Source organism: Typopeltis vanoorti, chromosome 6, assembly GCF_054136105.1.
Source record: "Typopeltis vanoorti isolate ZY-2024b chromosome 6, IOZ_Tvanoo_1.0, whole genome shotgun sequence".
In the NCBI taxonomy this organism is placed as follows: domain Eukaryota; kingdom Metazoa; phylum Arthropoda; class Arachnida; order Uropygi; family Thelyphonidae; genus Typopeltis; species Typopeltis vanoorti.
In genome coordinates this window covers 10127111-10143717 of record NC_143554.1, presented here as the reverse complement: position 1 = coordinate 10143717, position 16607 = coordinate 10127111, and the positions used below count along the sequence as shown (strand labels likewise).

General features: G+C 38.3%; 1 protein-coding gene across 1 annotated transcript in view; it reads right to left on the bottom strand.

The window, feature by feature from the left end:
* Positions 1-16607, bottom strand: part of LOC150105278 (integrin beta-PS-like) — a 151451-nt gene that overhangs the window by 32810 nt on the left and 102034 nt on the right. Inside the window, exon 6 of the mRNA XM_090394063.1 lies at positions 8527-8665. Coding sequence (XP_090250189.1) covers positions 8527-8665 — 139 coding nt within the window. The remainder of the gene's footprint in view (positions 1-8526; positions 8666-16607) is intronic.

Here is a 16607-nt window from a genome sequence, read left to right as displayed (position 1 = left end):
TCAGGCTGGCGTGTAATCAGAGTGCCTAGGAAACAGAGACTGCTGTTGTTTTCCTTTTTCAAGTAAACTAGATCCTGGGGTGTCAATTGTTTAAGTGTGACGAGAAATTGTGGAGTATATCCAGGTCATGCAGCAAAATGGAGAACACATCATCCACGTAGCATAGCCAGACAGTGGGTTTATGTGGAGCATTTTTCTTCAAAGGTCTCCATAAAGTTGGCCAGGGGAGGAGAACACATGGCTGTCCCCTCTATCTGTTTGTAAAATTTCCTTGCCAAACAAAACAGCCTGAGTTCATGGTGAACTGAAATAGGGCTGAAATATCAGGAGGAAATTTGGCTTGGATGAGGTCTACAGTATCTTTGAGTGGGACATTGGTGAATAAGGAGGAAACATCAAAACTGATCATTAGGTCAGTGTGTTGGAGTGAGAAGTTTTCTATACTGACTTATTTAATATGGCCCAAGTTTTTTTTTTTTATGTGTAAGGGTGTATTGCCAGCCAGTATAACTGTGTAAGCACTTTGGCTAAATGTTTGACAAATTTGTATGTGAATGAATCAATGGCATCCACAACGGGACATAATGGCATATTTTGTTAGCAGATTTTTGTGGTTCATGTATCTGGGGGGAGGGGGTCTAGAGTTAAAAGGCTTTAGTCTGTCATTTCCACAGGCCAAGAGATAACCTTCTTAAGGAGCATATGGAGTGTTCTGATTTGTGTGTTAGTGAGATCATATTCTATAGGGAGGTAGGTAGAAAATAAGTAAAGAGACAAGCTTACCTGTGTGATCCGATTGGTTTAAAAGCACAGTGGCATTTCCGTTATCCACTTTGGTAATTATTATTTTTTTATTGCTTTTCATTCCTTGCAGAGCTTCAAATTCTTTTTTTTTTTGTTTGATAGGTTGCTTTTTGGTGGTTTAGCTTAGGTGAGAACACTGACTACATCCAGTCTTACTTGGCAATATGGTTGGAAAGGGTGCAGATACCTTGTTCTGCTTGCATCATTATTTCTTCTGCAGGGATCTTTTTAACACCTAAAAAGATGTAACGACAAACAGCCTTACCTTTATACAAATCACAAATCCATCTGACTATTGACTATTGCCCTCACATCTACAGCAGTGCACCTAAGAGTTTCCCTAAAGATAAGATATAGAAAAGGGATGTCTAATTGATTAGCAATCCCTTCTCACTAATACACTTCATGCACTTTCATAAAGGCACTTTAGTTTCTGCTGTTTGCATCTTCTACAAATGATCTACAGCAATGTTCATCACGACTGGCATCAATAATATCCCACACTCTGTTAAATCTATTCATATGTATGCAGCAGCTAATCAATACTCCTTCACAGTGCATCTCCAAACTCAGAGAACAAATTTCTCTTCCTCTTCATTCATGATAGGAGAGAATGAAAAAATTATATATATGAATGAGAAAATAATAGTTGATAGTGTGGAAGGTGTGAGTGACTGTGAAAGTTTAGGAGATGGTTTTGTATGGGAGAGTGAATTTAGATTAAGAGTGACTGACCTGCAGAGGGAGATAGATGAGTTGAAAGAGGAGGTGGAATGTCTTGTGAATGAGAGCAGAAGTATGAAAGATAAGATTAGGAGAATGGAAGAGATAAATGCAAGGCGAATCAGAGTAGGGGAGAGAGAGAATTTAGGGAGTATGAGAGAGATATATGGAAGTGCTAGAAGAGGAGAAAATGGAAACGGTAGGAGAGATGGAATGAGAGAGGTATGGGAATGCTAGAAGACGAGAGGATGGAAACAGTAGAAGAGACAGAATGAGAGAGGGATATGGAAGTGCTAGAAGAGGAGAGAATGGAAACAGTAGGAGAGAGGTATGGGAATGCTAGAAGAGAGAATAGCAGTAGAGGAGAGGGGAATGAGAGAGAGAGACCTATGGGAATGAAAGAAGAGGAGAGAATGGAAACAATAGGAGAGGGGGAATGGTAAGAGGTATAATGTATGGCGACTCAATGATCCGTGGTGTTCAAGATAGGATGCGTGAGGAGTGTTTGCCAGGAAGAACAATAGAAAGGGTGGCTATGGCAATTAAAAGAGGTGAAAGGGTGGATGAGATGATTGTGATGGTAGGAACAAATGACGTGAGTGGTAATGTAAGTCGGACAGCGAGAGATATGAGATTTTTGCTCAAGACTGTACGGAAGAAGACAGAGAGAGGAAAAATAGTGTGCGTGTTGCCTAGGTATGATAATGATGAGCTGAGCAGAAGAGCGGTGATATTGAATGGCATAATAGCGAGAATGTGTGACAAGAGAGGACTGGTATATGTGGATGCTTGGAGTGCGTTTGAGGAAAGAGAGGAATTGTATGTGAGAGACCGTTTACATTTGAATTTCCACAGAAGGAAACTGTGAGCAAGAGGGTAAGGAGTGGTTTCTTTGCGTGGAGGGTAGTTGAACCGTGGAATGCATTGCCTGATGGAGTGGTGGGAGCGAGAACGGTCAATGAGTTTAAAGAGTGGTATGACAGACTTTGTGTTTCTTAGGGGGGGGACCTCCCCTCGATGAGTCTTGACAGACTTTATGTTCTTAGGAAGGACCTCATACGATGAGTCTTTAGACTCCATGGAAACCTGAATAATAATAATAATAATAATAATAATAATAGTAATAATAATCTCTTCCACTGCTGCCCTCTGGAACAGTCTGTCATCTTATGTGTTTACCAAGGAATAAAATCCACAGCTCTTCAAGTTAAATGTGACCAAGTTCCTTCTTGCCTGTCCACTATACTAGTGTACAATGACCCTTGTAGATGGGTTCCCCCCCCCCAAAAAAAAATTACAAATATCAAACATTATGGAAGGAAAAAAAGTAGTTTTTTTTTTTTTTTTTTTATGGAATGCTGATATAAGTAGTGCAAAAAAAATTTCTGTATTATCACGATCACCATCATATTTATAATATCAAGTATCAAGAGGTGTACAGGATACTATGATAGTACTACAAGACATTTTTTATATTATTTTGTCCATTGACAATTTTCTCCATATTAGTCTATTATTTGTCAGGATACCAATAAGTCAGATGTTATTATTATTATTACGGGTATCTCCATGGAGTCGGCAGACTCATCGTGGGAGACCCAAACTATCAAAACAATATCTATCATATCCCTTCTTGAATTCATTTACAGACGAAGAACTCACAACTGAGTTAGTTGTGAATTCATCTGTGAAAATATCAATGCATTCCACTCATTCACCACCCTCCAGGCAAAAATCTTCATTCTCACACCCTTTTTAACAACACTTTTCCTTAATTTCCATGGAAGACCTCTTGTTCTTCCACTACTATTACACAGCTGAAATATTTCCCCTGCATCATTCTTATAAAAAACCTTTTAGTAATTTAAATGTTTCTAACCTATCCCTCTTCTCTATCTATCAACCAACCTCTGCAATCCACAAGCTCTCAATCTATCAATGTAGGGAGCATTTTTTTACATCACTCACCAACTTAGTCACTCTCCTCTGAACCCTCTCCACAACCTCCTCATCTCCAAGGAATCCAGGTGACCAGACCTGAGCACAGTAATCCAAATGTGGACGTATCAATGCTTTATAAAGGGGAATAATTACCTCTTTATCTCTGAATGTTAGTGTGTTCCTCAATAACCAAGTAATCCTATGTGCAATCTTGGACACCTCAGCAATGTGTCCCCTGAACTTCATCTCCCTATCCACCAACACCTCTAAGTCCCTAGCCTCATCAATCTCTTGGAGTACTGTTCCATCGATGTAGTACACAGCTGGTAATCTGTTAATCCCAAAATGCATAATTTTACACTTTTCCGCATTGAACCGACATCCATTACCTTTTGCCCATTTTGCCAGCTTATTTAAATCATCCTGTAAACTCTCAACATCAGCATGATTTTTTATTGCACTACCCAACTTTGCATCATCAGCAAACAACTGAATATCTCCCTTTAAGTCATTTCCTATATCATTTATGTACAAATTAAACAACAATGGCCCAAGCACAGAGCCCTGAGGCATACCACTGGTCACCTGTCTCATCTTGGAGTCTGCTCCTCTATACACCACCTTCTGGTATCTCTCTCCCTGAACCATTCTCCTATCCATATCACCAGTTTAATATCCATCTGCTTCAATCTGTGCAACAGTATTCCATGGGATATCCTGTCAAAAGCCTTAGCAAAATTCAGAAGTACCACTGTGTAGCCATTTCCAACTCAGATGTCATTCTATTATAAAAAGTTAATAAATTGCTAATGTTAACCTTTTGCTAACCTTTCTTCTCTGATTAAGACAAAACTTGCTTACATATTTTTGAATGCAAACAATGCCAAGTTCCTTCCTAATATGTGAATTTTTTAATATGATTCTGCTGTTGATGCCTTCTGATCACTCCCTAATTTTTCTCAGAACTCTCATATCTCTCTTTGATCAACTGTTTTATTTCTAACCCAAACCTCATATTTGTAACTTAAAATTGGTTTAAACACTGTCTTGTATACAGATAGTTTAATGAGGTGAAGACAAGGCCACACTACTATGCCTCCATAACACAGGGGGCATCAAAGACTAGGTTAGTAGCCTGCCTCAAGATGGAAAACTCTCTCATTCAGGGAAACAATGAATAATATTCTATTTATATATTTAATTTGCATCTTCACTGCAGCAATATCTGAATGAATTTCAAACGTTGTATGAGATTAAATAAGGTAGGTGCAAAATGGATGAACAAAGAGCTTAAGCATGCAATTGAGGAGAAGAAAGCATTATGAAGACAACTTAAATAAGTTACTTCATGTGCAAACAAAGTTTGCACATGAAGTAACTTCCCGACTGAGCTACTCATAAATAGGGGCCAATGAATTCACATCGACTGCCTTAGTATCCCAATAATTCATGGCACACATCCTTATAGATATGTATAATGCTATGCATTATAGGAAGGGCCACTACCCAGACTGATTTTGAACTTTAGGTCATATCAGTGGACGTCAGACCCAGCAGAGATACCAAGGTTGAAGTAATGTAGAAGTCATATATTTCCTACATACAGACAGTCAAAAGGTGTTATAACCTTATTACTAGAATACTCTGGACTAGAGATAAAGGTTAAAAAAAATTTTTTTTCACTTGGTTATACTATAAATTAAACATGTCAAGAAATTATATTCTTGCTTTCAACCTTTATCCAGGTGTAAGCAAACAAAGTTTGAGTGTGAAGTATCTTCACAACTGGGCTATTTGTATATAGGGACCAATGAAGCCACATCATAAGCCTTGGTATCCCATAATGCAAGGTCCATATCCATAAAGATAAGCATTACACATATCTGCAATGCAACACACATATCCTTAGAGATATGGGCTTTACAATATGTTCAAGGGAATTTTTCCATTGTACGGCAAGTAAGAGAAAGAATAATTATGGCAGGTTGATACTGGTGAATAGTCATGGCAGCAGCGTTACCACTGCATGCATATGGTGAAATTAATGAATGAGCACTTTATCAGAGTATATCATACTAATAAAAGTGTAAATAATGCCATGTAGAAGGGAGACAAGTATTAGGACAACTGGAACAAAGAATCAGAGGTGTATTAGGAGTTGACTTAGATGTTAATAAGGCTATGAGAATGGATGACATTTCACCACATATTTTTAAGGAATGTGCACAGCAGTTATTGGACTATTTTTTTTTCTCACTTGGTTAGACTATAAATGATATATTTAGTTTAATCCTTTATCCAAGTGTAAGCAAACAAAGTTTGCACCTGAAGTATCTTCAGGACTGCGGCAACTCGTAGCAAAGGTGGACAAACTTCACATCACTTGCCTTAGTATCCCATAATGCAAAGTACATCTCCTTGCAGACATGTATAATGCTATGCATTATGGGAAGGGTCACTGCCCAGACTGGTTTCGACCTTTATTGAGGTCTCTTCAGTGGGAGTCAGACCCAGAGGTGATACCAAGGTTGAAGCAATGCAGAAGTCCTATTTACCTATACGAGTTGCCAAAAGGTGTCACACCTTATTATTAAATTACTCTGGATTAGAGAAAGATATTGGAAGATTTTTTGTTTCCCCACTTGGTTAGACTATAAATTATATATTTAGTTTAATCTTTTATCAGTCTGCACAATTAGCCTAGTGGCTATGCGCTTTGCAACCACATGCCTGGGGAAGGAGTGTTCTAGGTTCGATTCCCATCAACGATGTGAGGAACTTAACGATCTTCCTCAGTCATAGACAAGTTAGCCAGTCTTGGGCGTGGACAGCAGGGTTTTTCATCCCGCAAGCAGGCAAACCGGCCCCGTGAACACACCTGGATACAGTCAGGAATACTTAACACAATCTCTCCAGCCATAGGTCTGAAATGTCAGCCATGCCGGTCCCGACCCCAGATAAAAATAGAGGGGACTGAGGTGGTGCCGTACCTCCAAGTAAAAGGGGCTCACGGCCATTGAATTACCATACAAAATGAATGAATGAATCCTTTATCCACCTCTGGGTCTGGCTCCCACTGAAGAGACCTCAATAAAGGTCAAAACCGGTCTGTGTAGTGACCCTTCCCATAATGCATAGCATTATACATGCCTGCAAGGAGATGTGTTTTGCATTATGGGATACTAAGGTAAGTGATGTGAAGTTTGTCCACCTTTGCCACAAGTTGTCCCAGTCCTGAAGATACTTCAGGCGCAAACTTTGTTTGCTTACACTTGGATAAAGGATTAAACTGAATATAATTTATAGTCTAACCAAGTGGAAAAAAAAAAAAAATAATAATTCCAACATCTTTCTCTAATCCAGAGTAATTTAATAATAAGGCGTAACACCTTTTGGCAACTCGTATAGGTAAATAGAACTTCTGCATTGCTTCAACCTTGATATCACCTCTGGGTCTGGCTCCCACTGACGAGACCCCTAAGGGTCGAAGCTTGGGTGATGGATGGCAATGCTGTAGCCAATGAAGTTTTAACTGAGGCTCAGCTGTTGCTGTTACCCAGGTAGAGGGGTAATGGATGGCAATGCTGTAGCCAATGAAGTTAACTAAGGCACAGCTGTCGCTGTTATCCCTCAGATGAAATATGAGAGGTTCTGTGCTCAGTGATGGGGTGAGTCTGCCACTGGGTAGAGCCAAATGCTGAGAGTTCTTCTCAGTGACAAGGTGAGCCTCTTACTGGGGGGGGGGACAATGTCGAGTTTTTGATCCTTCGGGTCACTCAATGTTGGGTGATCTGGGGGATCTCACGAGTTTTTGGAGAGGTAACACCTACACTTAATACAGTGAAACCGGTCTGGGTAGTGACCCTTCCCATAATGCATAGCATTATACATGTCTGCAAGGAGATGTGCTTTGCATTATTGGATACTGAGCAAGTGATGTGAAGTTTGTCCACCTTTGCAACAAGTTGCCCCAGGCCTGAAGATACTTCAGGCGCAAATTTCGTTTGCTTACACTTGGATAAAGGATTAAACTAAATAAATAATTTATGCACAGCGGCCCACTGCAAGAGTTAGTGGGTAAGGTACCTGAGGAATGGAAAGAGAGCAAAATAGTATCACTCTGTAAGCATGGCTGTAGGATAGAAGTTTCCAATTACAGACCAGTCTTTAACTGCAGTTGTAGTCAAAGTGTTGGAGAGATTAGTTAGGAATAGAATACAGGATTGAGTTGATAGGCATAGCATTCTTTATGATGGTCAGCATCGATTTGTAATGGGTAAGTCTTGTTTTAGCAATTACTTGCATTTTATGATAAGGTAACAGTGTGTTAGATAAGGGAGAATCATATACAGTGAAATTCTTGGACTTTGCAAAAGCATTTGATAGATTTCCAATAAGTCAGTATAGAAGCTTCAGAGTATGGGAATAGATAGTATATTGGTTAGACAGATCCGCTCTCTGAATGATACTGGCAAGTTGTGTAGGTTGAAGCAGTGTATCAAAAAAGGAAGGTAACCATTGACATGACACAGGGTTCTGTTCTTGGGCCTCTGCAGTTTAACTTGTTTGTAAATGATATATCGTGTGAAGTGACTGGGGATTGTCAGTTGTTTGCTGATAGTGAAAATTTGAGGAGAATTATAAGTAGTACTGCTGATGTTAATTCCCTTTAGGAAGATTTGAATAGACTTTTGACAAAGTAATAGGGTTTTAGTTTTAATAGTAATAGGTGAAAGGTGAATGGTGCAGGGAGAAAACAAGAGGCCATCTCTGGAAGTGGTACTATATAATGAAGTCATGAGCAGAGAAGTGAATAACAAGTTTTTGAAAGAGCATGGCTGGTGAGCAGAATGCATCAATGGAGTTTGTTGAGCACAGAAAAAAGTCACGAAGTTTATTTCTGATATCCATGTAGTCAAACATGTTTAACTCCATTGCAATCTGATGAAAATCATAAAAATGATAATAACAATAATATGTATGATTGCTTACCTACAACGAATTCAATTAAAAATACTACCACCTGCAGGAAGTGAAATAATTTTTTTTTTATTTTACCTGCTGTATCAATCACAGTAATTATTGGTATAATGGAACAATTAAAACACTCTTCTTTTGTTAATGGCCCATCATAGTCTTCAGGGAAGATTTGACATTCTACACAATCCTTTAAGATTTCACACTTTGAAGGACAAGTCTGAAATATTAATTTTGTAAAATTCCTGTTTTATCTATGTTTTTTTTTTATAATGATACTGTACATATATGAAATATATCAAATAAATTAATGTGGTAATACATTTATCATCATTATCAATTCCCTGATGTGTACCCTCAAGGGTATATGTGTGCCCTTAGGCTACTGTGACAGCACTACATGATTATATCTGCATAATTGTTAACCTACCAACAGTTTTCCTCCAAATCAGCCTATTACTTGTCAGCATTTCTGCACTAAAAATGTTAGTTACTTGTCATATCTAACATTTTGTTCTTCTAAGGTGCTTCTAACTGAATAAATTCACCTGACCCTAGTCTTCTGAGTTTTTTCCTGTCATTTTGACATCAAATATGTTTAAAACAAATTAAAAATCAAATGTTTAAGTGATCATATCGCCTCAGATTAGCTTGCTCACACATTCTGGAATGCAATATCAAGACTCTTCCTGATGTGTTTATTCTTAAAATAATTCTGACATCTGTTCAGGCCCCTAATTTTTCTAAGAACGGTCATATCCGTGGTATCTAATCTTTCATCAAGAGGTTTATTTCAAAACCCAATCGAATCAAAACATCAAATTAAAAATCAAATGTTTAAGTGATCATATTGCCTCAGATTAGTCTTGCTCACATATTTTGGAATGCAATGCCAAGACTCTTCCTAATGTATTTATTCTTAAAATAATTCTGACATCTGTTCAGGCCCCTAATTCTTCTAAGAACGGTCATATTATTGGTATCTAATCTTTCATCAAGAGGTTTATTTCAAAACCCAACTCTCAGATCCATAACTTAAAATTGATTCAAACACAGTCTTGTTCAAACAAGACTGGGTTCACATTTATTATTTTACCATATATTCATATTCACATAAATTTATTCAACTGGCTCCCCACCATACCAGCTTTGCCTATTCTGCTGTGAACTTTCAAATTTAATTTGCCATCTTTAATAAAACTATGCTTCTATGTTCCTGTATATTAATATTTATAGTTTCATCCTTTTAATTGTTTATCTTTCATGCCAAATTTATTACAGCTGTCACTCAATTTAGTTAGAGAATCCTGAAGACTTGCACAGGATGTGCTCATGAGTATGTCGTCATCATCTCCATAAAGCAAGAGCTAAGTTTAATAACCCCAATTCTAATATCAGGTTTCCAAAAGTGGAATATGCCTTCTTTATATAACAGCCACATTCATTATGTGTTTCTTTAAGATTAGGAGTGATGGAGAGATCCAGAGGAGAATGATCTAATGTGGCTGCATCTTAGACTTATAAATAAGGGGATAATCATCCCTTTATCTTTGCTTATTAGCATGTTTTAAACAACTTTTGTAACATGATCTCTGAACTTCAATACTATCAATCATCATCCCCCAAATGTATAACCTTGTCAATTTTTTGCAGTCTAGTTCTGTCAATGTAGTAAGAATCGATGGAATGTACTCCTTATGAAGATTTCTGGGTTGCAAAAATTGGTTGGTGGGTAGCAAAGAGAATATAACAGAAATATAAGTTATGAAAGGCGTTTCATACAAGATCGATGTAGAAGTTATTATTGATAGAACTAAAATTTATGTGAAAATGAATTTAACAGATGTTAAAATTCTCTGAAAAAAATTTTTAAGAAGCATTGTCAGTACATTAACAATGGAACATGATTAAAATTCAGTGAAGTATTTTAAAAAGTACCACTGATAAGTAAGACATTAAATAGTCAACAAATTCCTAATTAAAAAATAACACACTAGTGTATTATTTTTTAATATACTAGTGTATCTAAAATCTAAGGATGAACACTTTCTGAAGATTACAACCGAAAGTTGAGATAATCAGCTTGTGGCAATTTGTATAACTGACGATTTTGAGTAGAAAGTGGGTACACATTAAAATTTTCAAACTGCATGAAAGGGGTCAAGTGGCAGCACTCAAGAGAATAAAATGCAAAAAAGGCTGCGCTAAGTGAATTGTGTTTGAATGAAGCTCTTTTCGTGAAGGAATAAAGTTACAAACTTGAATGTCTTCAAATATCTCAAAAACATCATCAAGATCAGGGGTTCTCAACCTTTTCCAGTGGCATACCATTATATTTAATTCAAGATATTAGATGTAGTAGTAAGCAAATCTGTTTTCGTACCACCAGGCAATGGCTCATGTATCACCAGTGGTATGCATACCATAGGTTGAGAATTCCTGATCTAGATGATTTCAAAACAGGGAAAAATTATTGGAATGCTTGGGGGGAAAAAAAAAAAAAAAAAAGGCTGCCGAATTACTGATATTGCCAGACAATTTGGAATCTCACATAGCATTATATTCAGGCTCTGGTCAGCATTTCAAACCAAAGGAATGTGTTCCAGACATTTGCTAAGAGGTCATAATCTCTACCACAGAGCACAAAGGCAGATTTTTGGCCATAACAGCAAAACAAAATCGATACACCATGGTAGATCAGCTCCCTTCAAGCACAGGTATGCAGATATCTTGAGAAACTGTGGTAAGATGTCTGTGACAAGCAGGCCTATATGCCTGTAGTCTGTGTCTCTTTATCCACACCTCATACAGCACATTTTCAGTAGTGTTGCATACATAAAATCTGGACATCATGGACTAATGTACTCTTTACAGATGAGTAGTTTTAGTATTTCCTCCAATTCTAGGTGACACTTGATCTGGCATGAAAATGGCACTGCTTATCATTGTGAGAATGTTCTTGAAAGGAATAGATATGACAATGCTGGGATCATGGTGTGGGGAGGCATTATGCTTAATGGAGGCACTGAGCTACAAATGCTGGAAAAAACAGACTGACTGGTGAACAATATTGCAGTGGAGTTCAATATCATATTCGACTGTTTCATGATGCTATAGGCAAAAAAACTCAGTTTTATAGATGACATGCCACACCACATTGTACAAGAGCAGTGGAGATACTTCTGGAGACCGAGGATATTAACTGAATCAACTGGCCAGCATGCTCCCAGGATCTCAACCATATAGAAAAAATTTAGGATACAATAGAAAGATGCATTGCTATGCAAAATTCTCCTCCAGAAAATAAACAAGGCCTTATCTTTGCTCTGAAGGAGAAGTGGGCCAAGTTGGCCTCAAGATCTCCAAATCACTTGGTGCTAAGTATGGTACAATGTTGGAAGAGCAGCAACGGAGTTCAGGGTAGACATATTTCATATTGAAATGTCTCTTTGCATAGTTTTCTGTAAACAATGTACATTAATTCTTTAACTATGTCCTTAGGAAATTTGTAACTTTTGCCAAAAATGTATTGCAATTTAATTTGTACAAAATATTTAACACATTTTTTGTGAAATATAATTTATTAGTATGCTGGCAATAAATTTTTTCCATATATGGCTGTAGTCATGAAAATTATCTCATATATGGGTAAAAATATAGTTCATCCTTAGCTTTTAGACACCAGTATAACAATAATATACACGCTTCTTGAAAGAAGTAAACGGACAGCACAGCAGTGTGAGGAACAGACAGCCAAAGGGACAAGTTTAATAAGATGTGGGACCTTTGTTCGCTGCAATGAATGCAGCAATCCTACAGGGCGTACTTTCCACAAATGTACAATAACAATCAATGGGAATTTTGAACCATTTATCCTGTAGGCATGTAATAAGGTCTGGACTGTTGTGGACATCCCTTGATTTCATCCAATGCTCCAGTTCATCCCCTAGATGTTCAATAGGGCAAAGATCAGGGCTGTGTGGAGTCAAGTCAAGTGTGGTGATGTTCATGTCCAGAAACTATGCAGTTAAAGCAGCAGGCTTATGACATGGTGCAATGTCTTGCTGAAAGAGACAATGATCAGTTCTGTAGAAACACCACAAAGTAGGAAGTATTGCATTGTCCAGAATGTTCAGACTCCTCTTAGAGTTCAATGTTCGTGGCACTACAAACAGAGGTCCAAGGCCAAACCAGGAAAAACAGGATTATACCATAACAACTCTACCTCCGAGTTTCATAATTGAAGTTAGGCACTCTGGTAAGAGACTTTCACTGAGCATCTGCCACACTAATACCAGTCATCTGCTCAGTAGAAGGGGGGGGTAGCAGCACTGAAGATAATACTGAATGTTGGTTCAGGTAATGTGGGGCAGTCATATTGTAGTCCTATCATGGAAACCCATGTTGTGAGCCTTGGTTCTGAATTTTTTTTGCAGGTGGTTTTTACATATTATCCTGAATAGCACCCTACAGTCACTTCTGGTGAGTGTGGTGGATCATCCAGCCACTGCAGGTAGCACTTGCAGTTGACTCCCTTCACTTCCATCTCAGTATGGTATCACTAATTGCAGGGATGGTCCAATTTGCCAACAATTTGCTGAACAGGTAGTCCTGCAAAATGGCATCCTATCACAATGCCTTTTTCAAACTGTCAGTTCCCTTCTCGCAGCGATTTCACCCGGACATAGTTGCACTGACTAGGGAGCATCATATCCTACAATTTATACTGGCTACAAACATGAATCATTACATGGAACAATGCACTTTGGCAATGGGGGGATGTCCATCTGTCAATTTTGCATCTGTGTGTGTGTGTGTGTTTGTGACTATCTTTAGGTGAGAGAGACGAATGTCATCACTTGGTGTGAAACTACTGCACTGCTTGTTGGAGACCTGAAGTGGCTTGTAAAGTTCCATGTTTTGTCTCTAGAGCAGACTATGTAAAAAATAAATTAAAACTACAAAAAAAATATATAAACTTGATAATAAAAGAAAACGAGAAGTCCTTAGCCCACCCATAGTACATAATGCATTATAGGTTTCCTAATAACCTTTCATGGGTGAGAGCAATATATATATAATAAGAAGTAATTAGGAAATTACAGAAAATGAATCATATTTCCATAAAGGGGGATAGCAAAGATATCAAATCTGTTTAAATTCAATTGACAGAAATGTAGTAAGTGTTACATGAGGAATCTACTTTTGTGTACAAGCTTGGTTGTTTTTCTTATATACTCTACAAAGATACCATAAAAGTGAACAATCTGGCATAGCTGAACAAATGACATCTCAACCAAATATAGGGAATTTCAGAAAACAACCAAACTTTAACACAAAAGTAGATTCTTTATGGCCTTTCTACATTGGCTGAATTTAAACAGATCTAATGGTCTTTGGTTATCCCCTTTATGGAAAATATTATTGTATCAATCTTCTGTAAATTCCTAATTATTGTCTTATTTGTGTGTTCTTAAAATTAGGAATTTATTGACTTTGCTGTCTTACTTATGCAGGGGCTTTTAAAAAACTTCTGTTTTGCATTTGAATTATTATTATTATTATTATTATTATTTTGACACCTCCAGGGAGTCCAAAGACTCATCGAGGGAGAGTGTGCCGACAGCATCGAACGATTGGTCCCCTTCCAACTACTAACCGCGCTCAAACTTATTTAACTGAGCCATTAGTAGCAGAGGCTCTACCAATCGACCAACCTTCACCAGCTGTGTTCCATTTTTAATATGTTAAAGATAAATTAAATACTAAGGCAAAAATTTTACATCTATTAAATATATTTTGATATAAATTTTAGTTTTTTTCTGTCTCTATTCTCAACAAACATAAGACAGTTTACATACCTATTCTGAAACAAAATTTCTGAATATTACTATTATTACTATTACTATTATTCAGGCCTCCAAGGAGTCAAAAGACTCATCGAGGGAGGTCCTTCCTAAGACATAAAGTCTGTCAAGACTCACTGAGGGGAGGTCCCCCCCCCCCCCCCGAGAAACACAAAGTCTATCATACCACTCTTTAAACTCACTGACCGTTCTCGCTCCCACCACTCCATCAGGTAATGCATTCCAAGGCTCAACCACCCTCCACACAAAGAAACCACTCCTTACCCTCTTGCTCACAGTTTCCTTACGTAACTTCCAGGGATGGCCTCTTGTCATCACTCCTTCCCGCTGATCAACCAAGCGAAAGAACTCCCCAGTGTCAACCCTGTAACCACCTCTCAACAGTTTAAAAGTCTCAATCATATCACCTCTCCTTCTTCTATCCACCAAACTCTGCAGTCCACATTCTCTCAGCTAATCCTCATAACTATCTTTGTACAGTCCTGAAACCATCTTTGTCATCCGTCTTTGTATCCTTTCCACAGTTAATTTATCCCCTTCAAATCCTGGGGACCAAATCTGAGAACAATAGTCCAAGTGTGGTCTGATCAGAGACTTATACAACGGAATGATAACCCTCTTATCTCTGCAGGTCAGTGTCCTTCTCATAATAGCAGCAATCCTCTGTGTTACCTTCACCACCTTTGCAATATGTCCCCTAAACTTCAGGTTTCTATCAATCATCAACCCCAGATCTCTTGTCTCCCCTACTTCCTCCAGTATAACTCCTCCTATAGAGTATGCAGCATCCCATCGATGTTTCCCAAACCTCAAGACTTTACATTTTGCTGCATTAAACTGACACCCCTATTCATTTGCCCATCTATCTAGCTTATTTAAATCCTCTTGCAGGGCTACCACATCTGCACTATTACTAATAATCCTTCCCAGCTTTGCATCATTTGCAAACAACTGAATATCCCCCTGCAATCCACTGGCTATGTCATTGATATAAAGGTTAAACAATATAGGTCCTAGTACTGAGCCCTGTGGGACCCCACTTGTAACCCTCTGCCTCCTGGAAACTGCTCCACCATACACAACTCTCTGATACCTATCAGACAGCCAATCCTGAATCCAGTTGACCAATCTGACATCCAGACCCATGTGCTGCAACTTAAATATCAGCTTATCATGTGGCACCCTGTCAAATGCCTTCGCCAAGTCTAAGAAAATTGCAGTATATGCCTTTCCCTCATCTAATGTTCTTGTAACTTTATTATAAAAGGCTAGCATATTGCTAAAACAAGAGCGTCCTTTCACAAATCCATGTTGATTCTCACAGATAACATTACCCTCATCTGCCCAATGCTGTACACGGTCCCTCACTACTTTCTCCAAGATCTTAACAACTACTGATGACACACAGACTGGCCTATAATTAGACACTTCCAGTCTGTTACCACCCTTATGCAATGGCACTATCTTACCTTCCTTCCATTCCCTGGGCACCTTTGCCAAAGCCAGACTTTCATTGAAAAGCCACGTTAAAGGTACTGTCAATTCCCTAGCACATTCTCTCAAAACTCGTGGCGAAATACCATCCAGTCCCACAGCTTTACTGACATCCAGAGTACTCAGTATCTGAAACATACTCTCCTCCTGTACCTCCAGACCTCGTACCAGTCCTATCCCTCTAGCATTAAAACTGACTCCTCTAGGATGAAATACTCCAATAAAGTGTTCATTGAATAATTCCACTATGTCCTCTGCATCAGTCACTCTATTCCCATTTTTATCCCACAATATCATTCTTCCACAGTCATTTCTCCTCCTACTGGCCACATAGTTAAAAAATTCCCTAAGATTTTCTTTGGATCTTAGGGCCAATCTCCTCTCATATTCCAGTTTCGCTTTCCTTACCACACAAGTCACTCTTCTGGCCTGTGTCTTATATTCCTCATGCATCTCTTCACCTATCTCCTTATATCTCTTCCATAGCCTCTTTTTCGCATGCAATTCCTGTTTAATATTGTTTGTCATCCACTTTACTCCAAATTGCGTCCTCTTCTTCACTCGTGGTATACAACTTACCATTGCTGATAACAAATATTCTTTCACAATTTCCCACGCACTGGTGATATCCCGGCCTTCCAATTCCTCCCTCCATGAAACTTCCCGAAGTTGACGTCTAAGACTATTATAATCACCTGCTTTATAATTCCACATAAGTTCCCGTCTCTTTGATACTCCTGCATGTCTATTCATTTTCCAAGTCAACCATATGGTCACTCTCTCCAACTGGTGGGAGAGATG